We start from the raw sequence: 25,365 nt of genomic DNA, 5'->3' as shown, positions 1-25,365 counted from the left end.
GAAAATGAGACAACCAAGGAATCTGTCCTAGAGAGGACCATCAGTGTCCTGGAGGAGAATGTCTCCCATTTTTCCCTATTCTTTTTAAAGATTTACTGATTAATGAAAGAGAGAGAGAGAGATCCCATCACCCTGGCACATACAATGCTGGGGGAGAGGAGGAACCCTTAGGACCTCATGCTTGAGAGCCCAACACTTTATCTGCTGTGCCACCTCCCAGGTGACCCTCCTTCCTTATTTTTTTAAAAATTATCTTTTATTTATTTATTGGGTAGAGATAGCCAGAAATTAAGAGGAAGGAGGATATTGAGAGGGAGAGAGACAGACAGACACCTGCAGCCCTGCTTCACCACTTGTGAAGCTTTCCCCCTGCAGGTGGGGACTGGGGTTTGAACCTGGGTCCCTGCGCACTGTAAAGTGTACGCTCAACCAAGTGTGCCATCACCCTGCCCCTCCTTCCTTATTTTTGATTGCCCAGGAAGAGTTAGATACCTTGAACCAAGGACTATTTATGAAAAAATAGTATCTGACGCCTTCTTCACCAAATTGATCATATATATATATCCCCAGTGAACCATGCTTGTCGTAGATTTTCCGCTTCTTGGGGTCACTCAGGATGGAATGGGCTGTGTTAATCTCTTTGAATATCTCTGCTGCTTGAAAATCGCCTGGATTCTTGTCTGGATGGTACTTCAAGGCCAGTCTCCTACTCAGGTAACATCCAAAAGGAGGGTGGGGAGAGGATGGGGAGTGGTTGGGAAGGCCAAGTTGGATGGATAAAAGACAAGGGTGGGTCTCTACATGGTAAAGAAGGAAAGTATGAGATTTGGTCCAAAGGGTGGTGGCCAGCAGTTCAAACTGACCACTTCCAGTGCAAGAGGATGGAGGAGGGGGGAGGGGGAGGGAGAGGGAAGGAAGGTGAGGAGGAAGAAGAGGGTGAGGGGAAGGAGTAGAGGAGGGGGGAGGAGGGGAAGGGGAGGGGGAGGAGGAGGAAGAAGAGGAGGAAGGGGGGAATGGTCCCATCCAGTTCCAGAGTCAAGGCTTGGGGTTTAAAAATGGATCAAAGGGAGTTGGGCTGTAGCGAAGTGCAAGGACCAGTGCAAAGATCCCAGTTTGAGCCCCCAGCTCCCCACCTGCAAGGGAGTCACTTCACACAGGCGGTGAAGCAGGTCTGCAGGTGTCTATCTTTCTCTCCCCCTCTGTCTTCCCCTCCTCTCTCCATTTCTCTCTGTCCTATCCAACAACGATGACAACAAGAGCAGCAATAATAACTACAACAATAAAAAATAACAAGGGCAGGAGTCGGGCTGTAGCGCAGCGGGTTAAGCGCAGGTGGCGCAAAGCACAAGGACCGGCATAAGGATCTCGGTTCGAACCCTGGCTCCCCACCTGCAGGGGAGTTGCTTCACAGGCGGTGAAGCAGGTCTGCAGGTGTCTATCTTTCTCTCCTCCTCTCTGTCTTCCCTTCCTCTCTCCATTTCTCTCTGTCCTATCCAACAACGACAACAACAATAATAACTACAACAATAAAACAACAAGGGCAACAAAAGGGAATAAGTAAATAAAATATTTTTTTTAAAAAGAAAATGTTAAAAAATAACAAGGGCAACAAAAGGGAAAATAAATAAATAAAAATAAAAAATAAAAATGGATCAAAGTGGGGAGCTGGGTCGCAGTGCAGCAGGTTAAGTGCACATGGCACAAAGCACAAGGGCCGCAGAAGGATCCCTGGCTCCCACCTGCAAGGGAGTCACTTCACAGGCGGTGAAGCAGGTCTGCAGGTGTCTGTCCTTCTCTCCCACTCTGTCTTCCCCTCCTCTCTCCATTTCTCTCTGTCCTATCCAACAACAATAATATCAATAACAGGGAATCCGGCGGTAGCACAGTGGATTAAGTGCACGTGATGCAACAACATCAATAACAACAACAATCATTACAACAACAATTAAAAAAAAACAAGGGCAACAAAAGGGAAAATAAATAAATAAATAAGAAAAAAATGGATCAAAGTGGGGCCGGGCAGTGATGCACCTGGCTGAGCGTACATGTTACAATGAGCGAGGACCTGGGTTCCATCCCCCGGCCCCCACCTGCAGGGGAAAAGCTTCACTAGTGGTAAAGTAGGGCTGCAGGTGTCTCTTTGTCTCTCTCCCTCTCTATCTTCCCTTTCCCTCTCAATTTCTGGCTGTCTCTATCCAATAAATAAAGATAATAAAAAAGTAAAAAGTGTCAAAGAGCCAGGGAGATAGCATGGTGGTGATGCAAAAGACATTCGTGTCTGAGGTTCTGAGGTCCCAGGGTCAATCCCTGGCACAACCATAAGCCAGAGCTAAGCAATGCTCCGCTTAGAAAATAAAAAGAGAGGAAGAAAGAAAGAAAGAAAGACAAGAGATTGTACCTGACCAAGTGTGAGGCTCCTTCCCCCAGACCTCCTTTTTCTACCTAAAGTTAACAACAAAGGAAAGGCTAAGCAGGGGAACTGTGAATGTACTAGGCTTGGGCAACTAAAATAAGATAAAATAAAATAAAACTAATTAAACAAAAATGGGTCAGAAAGTAAGATAGAAAGGAAAGGGTGGGGTGGAGGAGGGTCCGAGGGCTTCTCAAGGGTCGGAGGTCTGAACCTGTAGGCCTTTTTGATGTCTCCTAGGGAGGCTCCCTTCGGCAGCTCCAGCACTGCATAGAGGCTCGACCCGGTCCTGGACAGTTTCTGGGTAGCTTCATCCAGATGAGCCATGATCTGGGTCAGAGTGGAGCAGCATTTGTGACGCTTCCCCGGGGGAGGCCACTGAGTAATGAGCTCCCAGTTCAGGCAGGTAAAGGGACAGTCATCAGACAGCAGGGGACCTGTGCCTAGCAGGAGAGCAGGAAAGGCATTCATTCTGGCACTTTCTCTTTGCTCTGCAAGATCACCTGTTCCTCAGCATGTCTTCTCACACAACGTCCAGAAGCCAGAAAGAAAGGCAGAATCCTCCCATTCTTCAGTGGGTTCAGACGGAAGTAGGGAACATCATTAGGCAGAGGGGGAGACGACACACAGAACTCAGGTGGGAGGGCTGGGAGAGGGACTCTAACCCTGTAATCTACCTGTAATCATTATTAACTCAAAAATTAAGGGCCAGGTGGTGGGCCACCTGGTTGAGCACAAACATTACAGTGTGCAAGGCCCTGGGTTCAAATCCCCCAGTCCCCACCTGCGGGGGCAAAGCTTCACAAGCAGTGAAGCAGTGTCTCTCTCCAGCTCCCTCTTTTGCCTTCCCTCTGAACTTCTCTTGGTCTCCATCTATAAATAAATAAATATTAAAACAACAACAACAACAAAAAAACCCTCACAAATAAAACATTAAAATTTAAAAATGAGGACTGGGGAGGCAGCATAATGGTTATGCAAAATGACTTTCATGTCTGAGGCTCCAATGTCCCCGGTTCAGTCCCCAGCACCACTATAAGCCAGAGCTGAGCAGTGCTAAAATAAATAAATAAATAAACAAATAAAACAAAAAAACTCAACAAGGGCAACAAAAAAGAATAAATTAACAAAAATCAGGCATTAGGGAATTGGGCGGTAGCAGTGGGTTAAGCTTAGGTAGTGCAAAGCAAAAGGATCCTGGTTCGAGCCCCCGGCTCCCCACCTGCAGGGGAGTCGCTTCACAGGCGGTGAAGCAGGTCTGCAGGTGTCTGTCTTTCTCTCCCCCTCTCTGTCTTCCCCTCCTCTCTCCATTTCTCTCTGTCCTATCCAACAATGGCAACACCAATAATAGTGTTGTGGTTATTGTTGTTGTCACCAGCATCTTGCCCTCCCACAGCGAAAGTGCAGCAAAGTCCTTTTCTCTGTCTCTATTCTCTCTTTCCCCTTTGTCTGCTTCTGCCCCAGTGGATCTGCCTACAGGAGACAGACCACTTTCAGGAAACACAGAGCAACGGGGGAGGTGGCCAGTGCTGGCCTCACTATTTTGAGGCCCTGCGTTCCATGGATTTTCTCTTATTTTTAAAAAAATATTTATTTATTCACTTTTGTTGCCCTTGTTTTTTATTGGTGTGGCTATTGTTGATGTTATTGATGTCGTCGTTGCTGGATAGGACAGAGAGAAATGGAGAGAGGAGGGGAAGACAGAGAGGGGGAGAGAAAGATAGACACCTGCAGACCTGCTTCACTGCCTGTGAAGCGACTCCCCTGCAGGTGGGGAGCCGGGGCTTCGAACCTGGATCTTTCCGAGGGTTCTTGCGCTTTGCGCCACGTGCGCTTAACCCGCAGCGCTACTGCCCGACTCCCAGGATTTTCTCTTATTAATACAAGAAGTAGGGTGGGGGTAGGTAGCACAGTGGTTATACAAAAAGACTCGTATCTGAGGTTCTGAGGTCCCAGGTTCAATTTCCCCCACACCACTCTAAACCAGAGCTGAGCAGTGCTCTGGCAAGAAAAAATAAACAAACAAAAAAACCAAGAAGTCAACAAAACTTTAAAAGAAAGACAGGATGGGGGAGTCGGGCGGTAGCGCAGCAGGTTAAGCGCACGTGGCGCAAAGCGCAGGGACCGGTGTAAAGATCCCGGTTCGAGCCCCCGGCTCCCCACCTGCAGGGGGGTCACTTCACAGGCGGTGAAGCAGGTCTGCAGGTGTCTGTCTTTCTCTCCCTCTCTCTGTCTTCCCCGCCTCTCTCCATTTCTCTCTGTCCTAAACAACGACGACATCAATATTAACTACAACAATAAAAAACAAGGGCAACAAAAGGGAATAAAAAAATTAAAGTTAAAATAAAGACAGGATGGGAGGAAATAATATCTTCTCTTCACATGTCCCAGACATTTCAGCTACACCCAGACGGACGGCCATCAAGGGAAGGTCCACGCCAGGGGCAGTGGCTTTGCCAGAGCTCCGAGGCAGCGGGAGGCCTACTGGGGGGCTTGGCAACATGGGGGGACCCATCCTCACTGGAAGCAGCCCTGCTGGCGTGCTGGTGGGAGGGAAGCAGTGGTGGCGGACCCACAAGGGGACAAGGGACGCGGAGAGCGCAGGAGGCCTGCAGCCTGGGAGAGCCAAGGCAGCAGGCTCTGAAAGGCAGGCAGGCAGGCAGGCGCTAGGGGCCTGGAAGCCCCTGGCTCGGTGTGGGCCTGGCCTGGCGCTTTACCTCAGAGCCTCTCTTCAGTGTTTGGGCCTCACACAACCTCCCCCGAGGCGAGAAACATGGCTCCAGCCTCCCACTGCGCCTGCGCACTGACTCTAACCCCTTGGGCTCTTTTTGGTGCCACCGGAAGGACTAGGGAGCGAGACTGTGGGAGCCCCGGGACTTATTTCACCCCCCGAGACTTCTGAGCGTAAGGATCTCCTGGGCGCCAGCGTCGTTGCCAGGACTTCCGGTCATGGCGGTGCCAGGTGATCCTTTTTCCGGTGTGAGGGGGTTCACCCATCCATATCGCAGTCCTGACTCATGGCTCGCTTAAGGAAGGGTACTGAGCTTGCATACCAGGCTATACCAGAGGTATAGTCAACTGCAAGACTTACTCAAAAAGAGTTTCACCTTCCCAGTGTTTGTTTTCAGAATTTAGTACTTTTTGGACCACCTGGTCCTTCCTTTCCTTCCTACCAGGAAACTGACACATCCTCACATGTCAGTGTTCCTGGGAATCCTGCCTTCACTCAGTTGTCCCCACCTTGTTCTGACAGAGCATGTCTTGTATTATGCTGTGACTATTGGTTTGTACTTTCCTTTTAAAACTACCTGGAACATTTCCAGAAGTTACTTCTGTTCTTCAAAAACTTTCATTAAATAACACGGCATCATGAAAATGCACCATAATGTAATTACATAATCCTGATTGGATAGTTCTGTTGTTTCAAGCCATTTGATAATATACTAGCCTTATAATTAAAATTCTTATCTCCATATCTTTAAAAAATCTTATTTCCCAAGGGGAAAATTCCTGAAGTGCAATCACTGGTTCAAAAATAATTTTGGTGGGGATATACATATGCATATATCTATATATATTTAAGATAAGATAGAAACAGAGAAGGCACAAAAGAAGAATGAAAGACCATATAGCACTGAAGCTTCCGTCAGTGTGTTGGGGGACAAGCTCTAAACTGGGTCGTGAATATAGCAAAGCAGCCCACTATCCAAGTAAGCTATTCCGCTGGCTTGCTCTAGATTCACATTGCTAACTTTCTTTCCAGAAAGTACCAAAAATACCAATTTATGTTCCTCCTGCAGGCCAAGTTAGCACCTCTTTCTCTCCACCCAGCCTCAGTTCTTGTGATCTCCCGTAGGAGGTAGTATTTGTGCCACTTAGAATTTACCACTTTGTGATATTGGTTTTCTCCACAGTGGAGCACTCAGTGGCTCGTACCACATGTAATTGAAAGAGTTTTATTACTTCAATAATATCTCTCTATTACCCCTCTTGTGGCTTTTATCACTCTCTTCCTTTTATTACAGTTTTTTGTGCACATTTACCTCTGCTTCTAGGTCTTAAGTGGTAAACAGTGCTCCAACCCAAGAGATGGAGTCATCTGAGCAAACTAGCTACAGAGTCTGTAAGTAACAAGTGTAGTGATTTATTACTTATTGTCTGCAAACCTCTACTGTGAGTAGTATGGAAGGTAGGGAATAGCTGACCCAGCTCATGGACCTGTGAATTTAGACCTTAGTCACCTAAAGTGAAGGAACTAAAACACGCTGTTTTGGGGGTGGTTTGTATGATGTCAAATTTCTCCAACTCTCAACCTTTCATCACCATCATTGGATGAGAGACATAGCCAGACAACTGGGTAATTTATTTATTTACTTATTATTTATTTGGTGCTGGGGAATAATATTAGGACCTTGAGCAATTTTTTAAATTATTCTTTGAGAGAAAGAGAGAGGGAAAGATAGACAGAGATAGAGGAGAGACACCACAACACCACTGTTCTGGAATTCCCTCAGTGCCATCCATGATGTCTCCATGTGGTGCTGGAACTTGAACCCGAGTCCTCATGCATAGAAAGTAAACACTCCTGACCCTCCAGTTGGTATCCTCACTAGCACTGGGAGTGGAGTGGTGGGAATTAGTACAGTTGTAGGCATTAGTACAGTGCACTCACAGTGGATTCCTTCCCTCAATCTCTGCTCAGTGTGGCCCAGCTTCCATCTCTCATTCCTGCTCTGGCAAGTCCTGCTGTCTAGCTTGCCCTGGGCTCTTGGCACTGTAGTCCGTCCCACTTCAAGGGCCATTGGCCAGTACTGCTCCCTCTGCCTGGGGGCTTCCTCTCCCAGCTGTTTGCTGACTAACTGATCTGTCATGCTCGAAGGATCTCAGCTTCTTCTTTGTTTTTATTTAATTTTTTGGCATTATCAGTTTTTTATCAGAGCACTGCTCAGCTCTGGTTTGTTGTGCTGGGGATCAAACCCTGTAGCTCAGAGCCTCAATCATGAAAATCATTTGCATAACAATTATGCTATCTTCCCAGCCCCCATTTTATTTTTAAATGTTTTTGCCTCTAGTTTCTACACTGCTACTGGAAGCCACTTTTCCCCTTTTGTTGCCCTTGTTGTTTATCATTGTAATTACTGTTGTTATTGCTGTTTTTGGATAGAACAGAGAGAAATTGAGAGAAGAGGTTAAGACAGGGGGAGAGAAAGATAGACACCTGCAGACCTGCTTCACAGCTTGTGAGGTGATCTCCCTGCAGGTGGGGAGCCAGGGGCACTTCACACCATGTGCGCTTAACCTGCTGTGCTATGCCTACCCATTTTATTTATTTTTTTTTTTCTTTTTTACCAGAGCACTGCTCAGCTCTGGCTTATGGCGGTGTGGGGGATTGAACCTGGGACTTGAGAGCCTCAGGCATGAAAGTCTCTGCATAGCCATTATGCTATACTCCCACCCCATTTTATTGTTCTTAATGAACTGTGTGAGGAATGTGCCCAAAGCCTCCTGTACATGTGTGTCTGGTTCAGTGTTTGTTTATTTATTTATTTATTTACTTAGAAAGAGAGAGAGACTCCATCCATGTAGTTTAACTTGGTGCTGTCCATCATATTCCCATACAGTGCTGAGGATTGAACCTAGGGCCTCATGCATGGTAGACATGCAGTTTACTTGCTGAGACAGCACTGATGATTCTGAGCTTGTTGTCTGTCTTCATGTTCCATTATGCTAACACCCCAGCCCTTGTCTTCATCTTGCTCCAGTTCCCAACTCAGTTCCAGGGATACTGAGTGCCTTGTAAAGATTGGCTGGTTGAATGAGTGAACCCATGTGTACCTTTTCTAAGGCACAGTCACTTAACTGTCCCTTTTTGACCCTCTTAGCACTCCTGGGAGAGGTTATGAGCCCTGAGGAAGAGGACCAATCCTGAGAAGAGTTAGTAATCACTCCAGAAAATGATCACTCTGTTCCCTTCCCTCTGACAGTCTGAGTCACTCTAATCACAGTTTGTACCACTTGCAACAGTTGTTGTCTTTACATCCTCTGAGCCTCTTCTCTGAGATAGTGTGGCTGCAGCCAGTGCAGGCAAGTACGCTTGGTCACCTCTAGTTAAGGCTCTGTGTTTGGCCTTCACCCAGAAGCACACCCATTCTTAACTCCATTTTTCCTGGATTGAGCACCTTTATTTTATTTATTTGTTTACTATGATTTTGGATAGAGACAGATTGATAGAAGGGGAGATAGGGAGGGAGGGAGGGAGAGAGAGAGAGACAGAGAGATGCAGCACTGCTTCATTGCTTATGAAGCTTCCCCCCTCTAGGTGGGGACCTGGGGCTTGAACCTGAGTACCTGCACATGGGTCATGTCTGTTCTACCAGGTATGCCACTATCTGACTTCACAGGGAATCTTCTTTTTTTAATTTTTATTTATTTATTTTTGATAAAACTGAGGGAAATTCAGAAGGAAGAGAGGATATAGAGTGAGAGACAAAGACACTTGTAGCACTATTTCACCGCTTGTGAAACTTCCCTCCTGCAGACCCCCTCTAGGTGGGGACCAGGGGCTTAACCTGGGTGCTTGCTCTTAACCAGGTGTGCCACCACCTGGCGCCCTGACAGGACATCCTCTAACACCAAGTTATGAAAGGGACAGCAGTCTACATCTTGGTTCTGCCCCTGGCTCTGATGAGCTATGAGAGCTTGAACAAGTCACTTACTTTCAGAGCCTCTCTCTTTTATCTCCTGTAAAAGCTGGTGCCACCTCACAGGGCTGATGTCAGCACTAAGTTCAATGTAGTAATGGGAAAAGCAGGCCATGCAGTGGCCCATCAGTAGCACACAGACTTGAGATCCTGGGTACCACCTCTAGCACATTAAAGGGAAAAAATCTGAGAAAAAAATGACTGTACTAAGGAATGTCTCCAGACTAAAGCCCTTTCTGGAAAATTTGCCTTCCTGTTACACTTTGTGTCTTTGAGTTTAATATAATTTCTTTTTTTTTAAAGATTTTATTTATTAATTGATGAGAAAGATAGGAGAGAGAAAGAATCAGACATCTCTCTGGTACATGTGCTGCTGGGGATTGAACTCAAGACCTCATGCTTGAGAGTCCAATGCTTTATCCACTGTGCCACCTTCCGGAACACTATTATAGTTTCTACTTATTATCTTAGCCATTTGGTCGCTCCTGGAGGAAATCAAATAACATCCCTATTTACCCACAAACAGCGAAAGTTGTAGTCATATAGCTGGGATACATACATCCAGACAGCAGACATTGGCATATTTATACCCCAAACATTACACCCTGTAACATATGCAGTGGAAGAGAGTGATCATAATTTGTCATACCCAAACACCCAGCTTCTATAATTGTGCAATTCCTGAGCTGGAAGGGACCTCAGAGATTTAACCCTCACCCTCACACTTCATTGTGTGATTGTGCAAAGAGTGGCTGAAGAGTCTTCTGACGTGGAGACCAGTGTCTCCCCCGGCTACTCCTTTTGTACCCAGCTCCCTGCCTGCCTTCCATGGGCGCCACATAATGGCTTCTCTCGCCCCAACTGAAGACCTGCATATTACATGTTGTCGGGCCTTAAAGCCAGCCCCCCAAATCTCCCTCCCACTCTGCTCCATGCTCTATTGCTGACACTATGGTCTATTTACATAATCATTGTTTTGTCTGAAAGAGCCCCACCACATTATCCCCTCAGGATACTGCTTTTTTTTTTTTTTAAATAATTTATTTCTTTATTGGGGAATTAATGCTTTACATTCAACAGTAAATACAATAGTTTGTACATGCATAACATTCCCCAGATTCCCATTTAACAATACAACCCCCACTATGTCATTCATCATCTTTCATGGACCTGTATTCTCCCCACCAATCCACCCACCCCAGAGTCTTTTACTTTGGTGTAATACTCCAATTCCATTTCAGGTTCGACTTGTGTTTTCTTTTCTAATCTTGTTTTTCAACTTCAGCCTGAGAGTGAGATCATCCCATATTCATCCTTCAGTTTCTGACTTATTTCACTCAACATGATTTTTTCAAGGTCCATCCAAGATCGGTTGAAAACAGTGAAGTCACCATTTTTTACAGCTGAGTAGTATTCCATTGTGTATATAGACCACAACTTGCTCAGCCACTCATCTGTTGTTGGACACCTGGGTTGCTTCCAGGTTTTGGCTATTACAAATTGTGCTGCCAAGAACATATGTGTACACAGATCTTTTTGGATGGATGTGTTGGATTCCTTAGGATATATCCCCAGGAGGGGAATTGCAGGGTCATAGGGTAGGTCCATTTCTAGCCTTCTGAGAGTTTTCCAGACTGTTCTCCACAGAGGTTGGACCAATTGACATTCCCACCAGCAGTGCAGGAGGGTTCCTTTGACCCCACAGCCTCTCCAGCATTTGCTGCTGTTACCTTTTCTGATGTATGACATTCTCACAGGAGTGAAGTGATATCTCATTGTTGTCTTGATTTGCATTTCTCTGACAATCAGAGACTTGGAGCATTTTTTCATGTGTTTCTCGGCCTTTTGGATCTCTTCTGTGGTGAATATTCTGTCCAAGTCCTCCCCCCATTTTTGGATGGGGTTATTTGTTGTCTTGTTGTTGAGCCTGGCAAGCTCTTTATATATGTTGGTTATTAAACTCTTATCTGATGTATGGCATGTAAAGATCTTCTCCCATTCTGTGAGGGGTCTCTTGGTTTGGGTAGTGGTTTCTTTTGCTGTGAAGAAGCTTTTTAATTTGATGTAGTCCCATAGATTTATACTTGCCTTAGTCTTCCTTGTAATTGGATTCGTTTCATTGAAAATGTCTTTAAAATTTATGCGGAAAAAAGTTCTGCCAATATTTTCCTCTAAGTATCTGATAGTTTCTGGTCTAACATCCAAGTCCTTGATCCACTTGGAATTTAATTTTGTATTTGGTGAAATACAGTGATTCAGTTTCATTCTTCTGCATGTTTCAACCCATTGTTTCCAACACCATTTGTTGAAGAGACTCTGCTTTCCCCATGTAATAGTCTGGGCCCCTTTGTCAAAGATTAGATGTTCATACGTGTGGGGCCTCATTTCTGGGCTCTCAATTCTATTCCACTGGTCAGTGTGTCTGTTCATGTTCCAGTACCAAGCAGTTTTGATGACAGTGGCCCTATAATACAGTTTGAGATCTGGGAGTGTGATGCCTCCGGTTCTGTTCTTTTTTCTCAAGATTGTTTTGGCAATTCTAGGTCTTTTCTGGTTCCAGATAAACATTTGTAGCATTTTTTCTATTCTCCTAAAAAATGTGCTTGGGATCTTGATGGGGATAGCATTAAATTTGTAGATGGCTCTGGGTAATATATTCATTTTGATGATGTTAATTCTTCCAACCCATGAACATGGAATATCTTTCCACTTCTTTGTGTCTTTTTCAATTTCTTTGAGTAGTGACTCATAATTTTCAGTATACAAGTCTTTCACTTCTTTGGTTAGGTTTACTCCTAGATATTTTATTGTTTTTGTTGCTATAGAAAAAGGAACTGATTTCTGGATTTCAATTTCTTCTAACTTAGTGTTTGCATAGAGGAATGCCACTGACTTTTGAATGTTAATTTTGTAGCCTGACACCTTACTGTATTGCCTGATGATTTCCAAAAGCTTCTTGCTGGATTCCTTAGGTTTTTCCATGTATACTATCATGTCATCTGCAAATAAGGAGAGTTTGACTTCTCTTACAATCTGTATGCCTTTAATTCCTTGCTCCTGCCTGATTGCTATGGCAAGAACTTCCAACACTATGTTGAATAGTAATGGTGATAGTGGGCAGGCCTGTCTAGTACCTGATCTGAGGGGAAATGCTTCCAGTTTTTCACCATTGAGTATGATGTTGGCTGTAGGTTTGCTATATATAGACTCCACTATCTTCAGGAATTTTCCATCTATTCCCATTTTTTGTAGTGTTTTGATCATAAAGGGATGTTGTATTTTGTCAAAGGCTTTCTCTGCATCTATTGATATGACCATGTGGTCTTTGGTCTTGCTTTTGTTGATGTGGTGAATCACATTGATTGATTTACGTATATTAAACCAACCTTGCATGCCTGGCATAAACCCCACTTGGTCATGATGAACAATCTTTTTGATATACTGCTGTATCCGGTTGGCTAGAATTTTGTTCAATATTTTTGCATCTATGTTCATCAGAGATATTGGTCTGTAGTTTTCTTTTTTGGTTGTGTCCCTGTCTGCTTTTGGTATCAGGGTGATGTTGGCTTCATAGAAGCTGGCATGGAGTATTCCAGTGTCTTCAATCTTCTGGAAGACTTTTAAAAGTAGAGGTATTAGTTCTTCTTTGAAAGTTTTGTAGAATTCATTTGTAAAACCATCTGGTCCAGGACTTTTATTTTTGGGAAGATTTTTGATAACTGTTTCAATTTCATTAGCTGTGATGGGCCTGTTCATGTTATCCACTTCCTCTTGACTTAGTTTTGGAAGTTGGTAGGTATCTAGGAAATCATTCATTTCTTCCAGGTTCTCTAGCTTGGTGGCATATAGTTGTTCATAGAAGCCTCGCATGAAAAAAAAAAAAAAAAGAAGCCTTGCATGATATGTTGAATTTCTGCAGTGTCTGTTGTGATATCTCCTCTTTCATTTACTATCCAATTTATTTGGGTCTTCTCCCTTTTTTGTTTTGTGAGTCTGGCTAAAGGTTTGTCGATTTTGTTTACTCTTTCGAAGAACCAACATTTACTTTCATTGATCTTTTGTATGGTTTTCCTATTCTCAATGTTATTTATTTCTGCCCTAACTTTAGTGATTTTTGTCCTTCTGGTTGCTTTAGGATTCCTTTGTTGTTCTTCTTCTAGGTCTTTAAGATGTGCAGTCAGGATGTTTATTTGTGCCTTTTCTTGTTTCCTAATGTGTGCTTGTATAGCTATGAACTTCCCTCTTAGGACTGCTTTAGCTGTGTCCCAAATATTTTGATAGCTTGTGTCTTCATTTTCATTGAACTCTCGAAACATTTTGATTTCTTCCTTGATTTCCTCTTTGACCCAGAAGTTGTTAAGAAGTGTACTGTTGAGCTTCCACATTTTGGGACTGTTACTAATCTTTTGTTGATTGTTAAGTGTTAGTTTAACTCCACTGTGGTCTGAGAAGATTCTTGGGATGATTTAAGTGCTCTTGAATAGGCTGATGCTGTCTTTGTGGCCTAACATATGGTCTATCCTTGAGAGTGATCCATGTGGATTTGAGTAAAATGTGTATTCCAGTTTCTTGGGATGAATGACTCTAAAAATGTCCAATAGTTCTAGTTTATCTATCTCTTCATTTAGCTCCCTTATGTCTTTACTGATTTTCTTCCTGGATGATCTGTCAAGTTGAGATAGTGGGGTGTTGAAGTCTCCTACTATGATTGTGTTGCTGTTAATATATTGCTGTAGCTCTTTCAGTAGAAGTTTGATGTATTTAGATGGATTCTCATTGGGTGCATAGATATTAATAATTGTTAAGTCCTCTTGATTGACTGATCCTCTGAGCATTAAGTAGTGTCCACTCCTATCTTTTTTAATCTTATCTATTTTAAAGTCTATCATGTCAGATATGAGAATAGCTGTTCCTGCCCTTTTTTGTGGGCCATTGGCTTGTATGATAGTTTTCCATCCTTTCACTTTAAGTCTGTGTTTGTCTTGTTGAGTTAGGTGAGTTTCCTGTAGACAACATATTGTTGGGTTGTGTTTTCTGATCCATCTTCCTACTCTGTGTCTTTTAATAGGTGAATTCAGGCCATTGACATTTATTGATATCAAAGATTGAAGATATTTTAACGCCATTCTTGAAGAATTTTAGAGTGTTTTGATATATGTCCTATTTGTGGTGCTCTGATTGTTTATAGGAGACCTTTCAGAACTTCTTTCATGGCAGGCTTGGTGATGGTTGCTTCCTTCAACTGTTGCTTGTCTGAGAAGGTTTTGATGCTTCCATCTAGTCTGAATGACAGTCTAGCAGGATATAGTATTCTTGGCTGAAAGCCTTTCTCATTGAGCACTCGATAGATATCTTGCCATTCTCTTCTGGCCTGTAGTGTTTGTATGGAGAAGTCTGCTGCTAATCTTATGGGTTTTCCTTTGTAGGTGACTCTTTGTTTTTCTCTTGCAGCCTTGAGGGTCCTTTCTTTATCCTTATTCCTTTCCAATCTAAGTATGACATGTCTTGGTGTCTTTAGGTCTGGGTTAATTCTGTTTGGGACCCTCTGGGCTTCTTGAATCTTTATGTCTTTGGTGTTGTCTAGACTAGAGAAATTTTCAGCTATTATGGCCTGGAGAATGCTTTCTTCCTCTCCTTCTCTTTCTTCCTCTGGTAAGCCAATAATGCATATATTGTTTCTTTTGAAGTCATCCCATAGGACTCTGTTGTTGTTTTCAGCATCTCTTAATCTCTTTTTGAGATCTCTTACTTCTTTTTTAGTTGTCTCTAATTCATCCTCAATCTTGCCAATTCTGTCTTCAGCCTCATAGATTCTATTCTCTCTGCCCTCTACTGCTTTCTGGAGTTCATCTATTTTGTTGCCCTGCTCTGATACTGTTTTAGCTTGTTCAGCTAGTTGCCTTCTTAGCTCAGCGATTTCAGCTTTCAGCTTTCTAATAACCATGAGATAATTAGAATTTTCTTCCATATTCTCATTTGTTGTTCCTGCATTTCTGATTACAATTTTTTCAAATTCTTTACTCACTCCTGTTATTATTTCCTTAGCTAATGTTTGGATGTTGAACTCGTTGTTTTGTGCTTCACCCTCTGGAGGACTTTTAGCTGGACTCTTGTCCTGGTTCGAGTCTCCAGTATTTTTTCTTGTTTTTTTTAACCATTTTATATATGATGTTATGAGTTCCCTTTATCAGTACTTTTCAAATTATTGATCACTATTGCCTGGATTGACTTGTGTCTAAGTAAGTTAATTAAAGGGTTTACCGTGGTGGAAGTTAACAGTTTTTTCAATCCCTGAGTTGGAGCTCAGTGGTGTAAAAGCCTCTTTTTTTTTTTTCTTTTTTCTTCCTTGTAGGCTATGGGAGCCTGAGGGCTTTTAAACTATCAATAGGCTTCTTAGCTTAATCACTGACTCCTGACCAAGAGATAAAGCAGGGTGTGGCAGAGATAATCCAGTGGTTATGCAAAGAGACTTTCACAGCCCCTCAGCTATGCCACCGAGGTATAGGTCTTCTCCTGAGTTTCCCGGTTAGATCTCTGTCCCCTGGTGTCCCTCCCTGCTGCTGCTCCAGATTCTGAGGGTAGTAGCAATGGAGACTCAGAGTTGTACTTGGTGAGTCTCTGGGGAGTCCTTTCCTCCCTTCAGCTGTCCCTTTGTTGGTGGAGCAGACTGGAGGTGGTGTTTCCACTGATAAACTGCTGAACTGTTAGCAGTCACTTAATCTCTCCTTAGGCCCCTCTCTCTTCTCTGTCACCAGCCAAGCGTGTTTGTACTCACGGGTGATTTACTGGGTTCCTGTGGTCATTCTAGTCCTGTCTTGTTTTGGTCCGGGTGGTCTCCTTTGGTATTCCTAGTTGATCTGGGAGAGGAGAGGAGAGGAGAGGAGAGGAGAGAAAGCAATCTGCTGCTCGTAGCTCCGCCTCCGGAAGTCGAATTCTCAGGATATTGCTAATTCAGTTAAAACCATCACAACAGTTGCTAAGGATGCTTCCACCTTCCCAGCATGCCTTTTGCCTCTCTCCACCCCCTTTTCTAGCCAATCCTGTTCCTGACTTGCCACTTCCGTTTTTACCATATAAGCCTGCTGCTGTTCCTGGTTTCGTTCTCTTTCTCTTCTGAGTCCTGACCTGGAGAAGACCTGGAGAAGGGCTAGCATGCATAGTGACAGGCGGTCATTTTGCTAGCTCCATGTGGCCTAAACCCACAGTGCTGACACCCGCCTCTGGGACATCTGCATCAATAAAGAATTGTATTACCATGCCGCCACGAGTTCCTCGTCTCTCTCTCTCCAGCAAAGCTAGCCCGGCATTTTGGCGCACCAATGTGGGACCTAACCCACCCAGCCCCCAGATAAGTATATGCCACTTGGCTCTCTGCAGCCTCGTGTTTAAGGAAGGCACTGCGGTTCTTTTTCTCCCTCTTCTTATTTTTCGAGACCCCCTCCACCATGGGCAACCTTCCCATCTTATGAAGAGGTTTCCCAAACCCTCTACTCTTTGTTCATGAGACAGGTTTTCTATCTCTGGGACATTTTGCTCTTGGCCGCACCTTGGGTCCTCCTGACCATGGTCGCAGCTTTCAGGAGATATGCAGGGTCCCCTCCCAAAAGGCTAAGGGACCTTGAGGCTGCGATCAGAGATTTAAGGGAACAGGTCATTCTGCTTACCCAGCACCATACATGCTTTCTAGAGAAAGCAAAGCCTGCCGTGATCCTGACCCATCCTAAGCCCTCTGCATTTCACCCAGAGGCTTCCGTTTCAGCAGACACGTCTCTGGCTGCTGCTGCCTCTTGTACACCTTCTCCTACCTCGTCTCCACCCCCTGCCGCTACGCTGCTATTGGACACAGAATACTTTTGCCAGCTTCGTGACGGAGCTTTTCCTCTGGAGCAAGTCCACACATTCCTGGTAAACGTTGCATCCAATAGACAGAGACCTCAGGCGTGGTACCTGTATTCCTCCACAGATCTTAAATGACTTTGCCAGGTCATTAAGGAGGATGGAGTTTATGTTCCATGGACCAGATCCATTTTACAAGGCCTTCTCCAGAACCATAATACCCCCCAAGATTGGAGGAATGTAGCTCACACTACGCTCCCAGGCTCACTCTTCCTTCAGTGGGAGGCATTTTTTAGAGATGAATGTTTATAGCAATCCCGGAGAAATAGCCAGAATCAGCCTGAGTAGGATTTTGAGGCTCTGTTTGGAACAGGTCATTTGGGAACTGGAATTCAACAGGAAGAGGCCAAGTTTCCACCTGGTTACTTTGATCAGGTATGCCTCTGCGCATTACAGGCATGGGAGCGGTTAACACCCCCCACGGGACCAGCTTCAGCCCCATTCTCTCCCTTTGCCAAGAACCTGATAAATCCCTAGCTAAATTCATTACCAGGGTCCAATCAGGTTTGGAGAGAAAGATTTATGATCCTGATGCCCGTTTTCTCCTGCGTTCTATTGTCTGGGATGGCATGCTTTCTGACTTCCATCAGGCATGCCTCAGTCTTAAAAATGAACACCTGGACACCTGGATTTTAGCAACACAGGAGATTGGATCAAGCTCTTATCAAGCAACCATTATGACCCAGGCCTTTGCAGTTGCCCTAGATAAGCCAAAGTGGGCTTGCTACCAGTGCGGTCGCCAAGGTCATTGGCATAACCATTGTTCAGAAAATAAACCGTGACCCCACTTCCAGTCAGGGAACCAGAGGCCTCGAATGCCTTGTCCTAGATGCCAGAAAGGTTTATATTCGAGGAAAGATTGTTGGTCTAAGTTCCATAAAAATGGCATGCCCCTGCTGAATTTAGATTTAAACTGGGCACGAGGCATCCCTCAGCCACACCTTCAAGAGGGAGTCAAGTGGGTCTCCCGCTCAGTGCCCCACCTTTCTTCCATAAACAAAAGCCCAGCCCGGGACCCAACCCATCACTTCACCCACCACACCATTTAACAATAGCAGAGAGTGAGCGGGAGGAGGAACGCGCAGCATTTGGGAACTCCCAGTGTAAAAATAGCTGACTGGAGCAAGCGAACAACGTGGATTCAGAACCTGAGATTTTGTGGACTACCCCTGTTTTAGAAAGGTGTCACCCTACTATTACAGTAAGGATTGGTAAAATTCCTTTTAAGTGTTTGATTGGTACTGGAGCAGACAAGACAATTTTAAGATAAGTAGAGGTTACCCAGAGTTGGGAACTCCTTCCAGGACCATGTCTACATGGCATTGGAGGATTGACACAAGATTTCCTCACACGAGATTCGCTTGTGTGGGAAGACCTGGAAGGGACTGCCGGACGCTTTTGTCCTTTGATAGCTAATATTAGCACCAATTTATTGGGAAGAGACTTGCTGGAATCTCTTGATGTGGTAATATCCTCAGACACTGCTGCAGGGCATCACACTCCTGTGAGACTTCTAGATCCGACCAGCACCCCCAATACTAACTGCCACTGTTCGTAACTCCATGCTTAGATTGGCTTTCTAACGAGCCTGTCTGGGTGCAGCAGTGGCCTTTGCTTAGGGAGAAGCTAGAAATTTTAAAAGAGCTCATCTAAGAGCAGTTGTCCTTGGGACACATTCACCATTCCTGGAGCCCATGGAATACTCCTGTCTTTGTGATTAAAAAATGCTCGGGAAAATGGCGCCTCCTCCAAGATCTCCGTGCGGTTAATAAAACCAGCTAAATTTGGGCTCCCCCAAAGGGGTTTGCCTTTTGCTTCTGCAATTCCCACAGGAATTCCAATCATAGCTATTGATATACAGGATTGTTTTTTCTCTATTCCCTTGCACCCACAAGAAAAGCAGCCTTAAGGTACAGCTAATTCCTCCAATATCTTTCTTAGGCTCAGAGATTTCTCTGATGCAGATTTGTCCCTTAAAACCTTCTGTTACTTTTCCTTCTAATCTCATCTTGCTTCTTTACAAAGTTTTCTTGGAAATTTAAATTGGCTTAGGCAGTATCATCTCCCCACTAGTTGCTTGATCTGTTAAAAGGAAACAAACAGCCCTCCTCAAAGTGTACGTTAACCCTCGAAGCCTCCTTGGCACTGGAAAGGGTTAACCAGACTCTCCAGGACATGCACCTTGTTCTCTTCCTCCTCTCCCGTAAATCTTTTGATCTTTAACTCCTCCCCTACCATGGTTGGGGCTATATACCAGAGTCATGGTGTTCTCAAATGGCTTAATATGCCAGTAGGGGGAGCTCCAAGACTTCTTACTGAGATTGATGCCTTAGCATCTATGCTTCGCTAGGAAGAAACAGATCAATTTGGGTCTTAGGAAGGGAACCAGATTCAATTATTCTTCCTTTCTCTCTCACAGATAGAGTGGCTCATACACCACCATTCTCGTTTTCCCATAAGTTTAATGGGTTTTCCAGGACAATCAGATAATCATTTTCCTTCTAATAAATTGACAGCTTCATTACCTCTTTTGCCTCTACTAGTACCTAAACTTTTCTTTCAAGATCCCATCCCCTCTGCTCCCACAATTTTTATTGATGGTGGCAAGAAGGGAGCTCCTGCCCTTATATATTATCCAGATAAACAATGTCCCACGTTTCTCTTTACTGAGCTTACTGATAACTCCCCTCAGTACAAAGAACTCTATGTTGTTCTCCTAGCCTTAAAAGCTGTACCAGAGGGGGTCAGGTGGTGGCGCAGTGGGTTAAGCGCATGTGGCGCAAAGCACAGGGACCGGCGTAAGGATCCCAGTTTGAGCCCCCGGCTCCCCCACCTGCAGGGGAGTCGCTTCACGGGCGGTGAAGCAGGTCTGCAGGTGTCTATCTTTCTCTCCCCCCCCTCTGTCTTCCCCTCCTCTCTCCATTTCTCTCTGTCCTATCCAACAACAAAGCAACATCAACAATGGCAATAATAACCGCAATGAGGCTGCAACAACTAGGGCAACAAAAAGGGGGAAAAATGGCCTCCAGGAGCGGTGGATTCATGGTGCAGGCACCGAGCCCAGCAATAACCCTGGAGGAAAAAATAAATAAATTAAAAAAAAAAAAAGCTGTACCAGAACCCTTCAACCTTTTTTCTGACAGAGTGTATAATGTTAACTTACTTCCATGGCTTGCTCATTCTTATGTGAGAATTGATGACAACCCACTTTCTCCTCTCTTAATTCAAATTGCCTCAGGGAGTTGTGCAGTAGCACAGTGGGTTAAGCGCAGGTGGTGCAAAGCACAAATACTGGTGTAAGGATCTCGTTCTAACCCCCGGCTCCCCACCTATAGGAGAGTCGTTTTACAGGTGGTGAAGCAGGTCTGCAGGTGTCTCTCTTTCTCACCCCTCTGTATTCCCTTCCTCTCTACATTTCTCTCTGTTCTATCCAACAATGACATTAATAACAACAACAATAATAACTACAACAATAAAACAACAAGGGCAACAAAAGGGAATAAATAAATATTTAAAAAACTGCCTCTATGCTCTGTTCTTGATCTCAACCACTGTATGTTCAACACCTTCATTCCCACAGCCCTCTTCCTGGTCACCTGTCTGAAGGGAATGCTGCAGCTGACCACCTCACCTTCTCAGGAATTCTCCTAGCCTCTGTCTCTAATCCTGCTGACTTACATTCCTTAACCTATATTAATCTTAAAGGCCTTTGAGATCAATTTCCTGATACTATTCTGGCACAGTTAAAACATATTCTTGCTACATGCTCCTCCTGTGCAGATCTAATCAAAACACCTGCTGTTCAAACTCTTGGGGCTAACCCCCGAGGCTTAAAAGCCAATGCTCTTTGGTAAATTGATTTCACCCACTTACCCAACTTTGGCAAACAAAAATATGTGTTTGTCTCAATTGATACCTTTTCTAAATTTATGTGGGCGACAGCTCAGATGGGAGAAAGCTCAAAAAAAGCTTATAAGCCATATGCCCATATGCTCTCCTGTTTTGCTGTAATGGACATACCCCTTCAACTTAAAATGGACAATGGGACTGTTTTTACCAGCAAACAATTTAAAGACTTTTGTTCCCTCTGGAACATTACTCATACTAAAGACATTCCCTATAATCCACAGGGACAAGGCATTGTTGAGAGGGCCCATCAAACCCTTAAGGCTCAATTAAATAAAGAGGGGAAATGTACCCCCCTAATATCCAGCTGGCAAAAGCCTTAACTACATTAAATCTCTTTAATATTTACAAAAACTCAAACCAACCTCCTATTATTCTTCACTGGCAAACACCATACACCTATTAAGGTCAAATGGAAAGACCCACTCAATAAAATTTGGAAAGGGCCATGGGGAGGAGTTTTGCATGCGTGTTTCTGTAGGATTACTCAAAACTTGTCTGGCTTCTTACCTGCCATGTCCAGCAATACCCACATGATGGTGCTGCTATCCCTGAGAAACAAGAAACACTGCAAGAGGACTGATTGCAGGACGCACCCCAGGACCCATAATATGACTTGGCGCAAACTGAAAAATCTGGTTCACAGAGCCCTCTCTTCCCCCCTTCTCTGAATATCTTATGCTATGACTGGCCAGTTGTGTTTTGTGAGTGAGTTGAATGACTAAAAAAAAATTTTGAGTTTAATGACCAAAATTTTTTGTACAACCCATTTTGTTCAGAGTAATCTGAAACTTAATTAACTTTATATAAAAACACTGGATGCAGCCATAGTTTCTGGAGTCATCCAGAAACATTCCAAAAAATTTGTTTTTTCCTCTTGATTTTTTTAAGTCTTGGTATAAATATGAAACATTTAGTCTTAAACTGTGTGAGTAGAAATGGTTCAGCTAGGACAGTACGGATCTAAATTTGTGTTTGAAATGATATGTCTTCGTAACACAAGTTTTTCTCCTCCTGTGTGTTACAGACTACATGTTTACGTGTGTGTTTCAAGTTTGGTAAACATTAACTTTATGGTTAAAAGTGTAACTTTGAAGCTACATTCTTACCAGGAAAAATTAAATGAAGGAGTTTTCAACACAATTCTTATAAAGGTAAAATTAATTTGCTAAAGTAACTGAGTATTTAAGGTAAAAGTCTAAATATTTAACGTGACAATTCATCTCCAAAATTAAAATACAAATTCTCTATACAGGACATTTTTGGAGGGCCCCCAAAAGTGTCCTGTAAATTAATCTTGTGGAAATTAATCCACAACAAATCTGGCATCAATCTGACATTGTAAATGTTCTAAAAAAATTTTTTTCACTAACATGTGTTAACTCTCTAAGTAACCTGAGTGTGTTTAAAGCCCAAAGTAAAAAATAGCTAAAAATGAATATATTTTAATTAAGGTTGGTCTGAAGATCCTGCTGTACAGAGACTGATACACGAGGTCACATAAGATGACCTTTAAACAAAATTATAAAGATACTTAAACCAATTATAATCATCAAATTATCAATTACAGTAAACTTCTAACTTGTTAAAAGTTTTTTTTTCTTCACAAGTAACTGATTACAACTATGTCAAAGCCTTCACATGAAGAAGCATCTGCTCATATGGTAAGATATTAAACTATATAAGAAGTCCCCCCATATACAACTTATGTAAATTAACAACATTCACATTTTTTTTCTACACTTAACTGGTGTGTCTCATTTTGCCGCTATTGGCCTGCCTTTGTCAGCCAACACCTTAAAGACTTTTTCCTTTATAACATTACCCATGTCACAGACATCCCTTAAAACCCCCAAAGACAAACGGTTCTTGAGAAGGTCTGCCAAATACCTAGACCCAATTAAGTAAAGAAAAAAAGGAGATACATCCCCCTAATATTCAGTTGGCTAATGCATTAACTACATTAAACCTCTTTTAATATCTATAAAAATTCAAACCAGATGCCCTGCTAACCACGGGAAGCAGATTTGTATGTGTTTCTTTCACAGGAACCCCCAGAAAATCATCTGGACCCCTGCACACTCTGACATTGCCCACTAGATGGCCCCCCTGAAACCAATGATGTGACCTGACATGATCTGAAGAAGCTGATTCACAGACTCCAAGGACAGAACTTTCTTACTGCCTTTCTCTCACCCATCACTGTCTGTCTTTACTGCTTCACCTGTCACGTTTTGGTGGTTCCAGCTCACTCTCTACAGAGAAGCAAAATTCCAGTAGCTGACCTTCCCCATCGAGATAGATGTGCAGCATTTAATCCCCTGGAATTTCTTCCCCTGGTCGTTAGCATTGGACTGGCGCTTCTATCGGACTTGCTGGTATACCTTTGGACACTCCCTTTACACTGCTGGACTTCTTGAGGACTGACTGTAGCAGCTCATGGACTTTGCAGCCAGCTGTCTCGGGACTATGCAACACCAGATCACCCCTCTCCCCCCTCGGTCTATCAGGCCCCCACTCCTCTGCCTATCAGGCAGCGCCCCCTTTCTGCCCATCAGGCAGCCCCTCTCCACCTACCAGGCCTCTCTCCAGTCTCACGCTGTCCCTTGCTACTCTTCCTTATCCCTCCCTGTCTTGTGCCACTTCTTTTTGAAAACGCCTGCATGATATCATTTAGGTTTCTGCCCAGCAGGTTTCTGTTCACCCCTACACTACTATTCCTCTGTCAGAGATGGAGTCTTTTACAGACATTGACCCATTTAAATACGGCCATTGGAAAGAGGGAGATGTCGGGAAATTGTGAGGATGTGGCTGAGCTTGGCAGGGCTTGAACCTGAGGAGTGTGTCAATCCTGTCGGTCTCTCTCTCTACTGAGAGGTTGAGCAAAGAGGGGCAGTAGTAACCCCAAAGGTGTGCCTCGTCCTTTCAGACTTCCTGCTTCACAAAGCACCCCGCATTCCTGATACTATGGCCATTAGATAAAAAGAAAGGGGGAGAGAGAAGGCCAGAGAGAAATGGAGAGAGGAGGGGAAGACAGAGGGGGAGAGGAAGATAAGACATCTGCAGACCTGCTTCACCGCCCGTGAAGCGACTCCCCTGCAAGTCGGGAGCTGGGGGGCTTGAACCGGATCCTTAAGCTGGTCCTTGTGCTTTGCACCACGTGCACTTAACCTGCTGCGCCACTGCCCAACTCCCTCCTACTATGTTTTTAAGCTAGTCTGCCCAGCCCCAAGTGCTGTGGTTTTTCCTCTCTCTCTCCCCTCTCTCTCTTCTTTCTCTGTCTCTATTTAAAAACAAAATGAACAAAGCAGGTTTTTGGGCAACTTCTGAAGACATCTGTCCCAGGCCCCCAGGGTCAGAGATGAGGCCATGCAGAAGCCCTGGAGTGACGGCATGGCTGGTGTTCAGTGGAGCTACACACAGGTCCGAGCAGCTGAGGAGGGAGGTGGGAATCATGTGAAACAGGGTAGGGTGGCAGTTGATTGCCCAGGGCTCTGCTGGTTCTGCAGCTGTGTGGAGGTGGGGCAGGCACTGTGGTGAAATTGGGGCTATGCTGCCTTGTCTCTGGATTGAGAAGAGACTACAGGGCAATGAGGGCTGAAGGCAGATGGCCTAGGAGGCCATGCTATAGTCAGGAAGATAGACGGTGGCTTGGAGAGTGGGAGCAGGACTGCTGACATATCAGCTCTGGCTTATAGTGGTGCAGGGAATTGAACATGGGATTTTAGAGCCCTAAGCATAAGAGTCTCTTTGCATAACCATTATGCTATCCACCCACACTATTCCCTTCAATTTCTTTCCCTATTCCCTGTCCCTCTCAATTTCTCTCTGGCCTGCCAAGTAAAATAAAGTTTAAAAATAAAAAGAAATGAACAGATTCACCAGCATAGAATAGTACAATGATCTTCCAAGTATCCCCCACTCAGCTCCACCAACCATTGCTTCTGCTGTTTCCAGATGAAATTTTAATTCTCATGACTGAATGTCACCTCTGTAGAGTGAGGTGGGTAGGAAAGAGAAGAGGTCCTGGACTTGTATTGTTGGAAGGTTGGGAAGATGAGGAAGCTCCGTTAAGGAGACTGAAAACAGCCCCTGAAGTAAGATGGAAACCAGGTTATGGTACCTGGGAGCCAAATGAAGCAGCAAAGCGTCACCAAGTCACAATTTAATTACAGCATGAAAAGTGACTGGGAAGGAAAAGAAATGAACAATAAGGATGTTCAACACGAGTACTGACCTACTTTGGACATCAGCAGAAGTCTCCCCAAGGAGATGACGCTTCAACTGCAGTTGTCCCTCCTCCTCTGTGCGTTCCACTAAATTCTTACTTCCTCCGTCCTGTCCTGTATCCACTCTGACCAGCAGCTTCTTTTCTGGATGGCATTGTTGAGTGTGGGCCACGAGGGGGCGCTGTGGACCCAGTGATGATAAAGACAACCGTCCTCAGGGAGT

The 25,365-nt window shown here is 44.2% G+C and overlaps 1 protein-coding gene across 6 annotated transcripts in view; it reads right to left on the bottom strand.

Moving 5' to 3' along the window:
- DNAJC5G (DnaJ heat shock protein family (Hsp40) member C5 gamma) overlaps positions 1–25,365 on the bottom strand; it is a 32,586-nt gene that overhangs the window by 2,817 nt on the left and 4,404 nt on the right. For 4 of the 6 annotated variants that reach the window (XM_060186737.1, XM_060186736.1, XM_060186738.1 and 1 more), the window contains exons 2-4: positions 25,155–25,323; positions 2,625–2,740; positions 493–706 (exon numbers count right to left, since the gene is read on the bottom strand). In XM_060186737.1, the coding sequence (XP_060042720.1) occupies positions 493–706; positions 2,625–2,740; positions 25,155–25,163 (339 nt within the window). In that variant the 5' untranslated portion in view covers positions 25,164–25,323. Of the gene's footprint in view, positions 1–492; positions 707–2,624; positions 2,741–5,127; positions 5,196–25,150; positions 25,324–25,365 lie in introns of those variants that run through there. The other 2 variants (XM_060186739.1, XM_060186740.1) reach the window with 2 other exon arrangements.

Source organism: Erinaceus europaeus, chromosome 3 (assembly GCF_950295315.1).
Source record: "Erinaceus europaeus chromosome 3, mEriEur2.1, whole genome shotgun sequence".
Classification (NCBI taxonomy): Eukaryota; Metazoa; Chordata; class Mammalia; order Eulipotyphla; family Erinaceidae; genus Erinaceus; species Erinaceus europaeus.
Note: the sequence above shows the minus strand (reverse complement) of the source record. Positions and strands in the feature narration are given on the sequence as shown.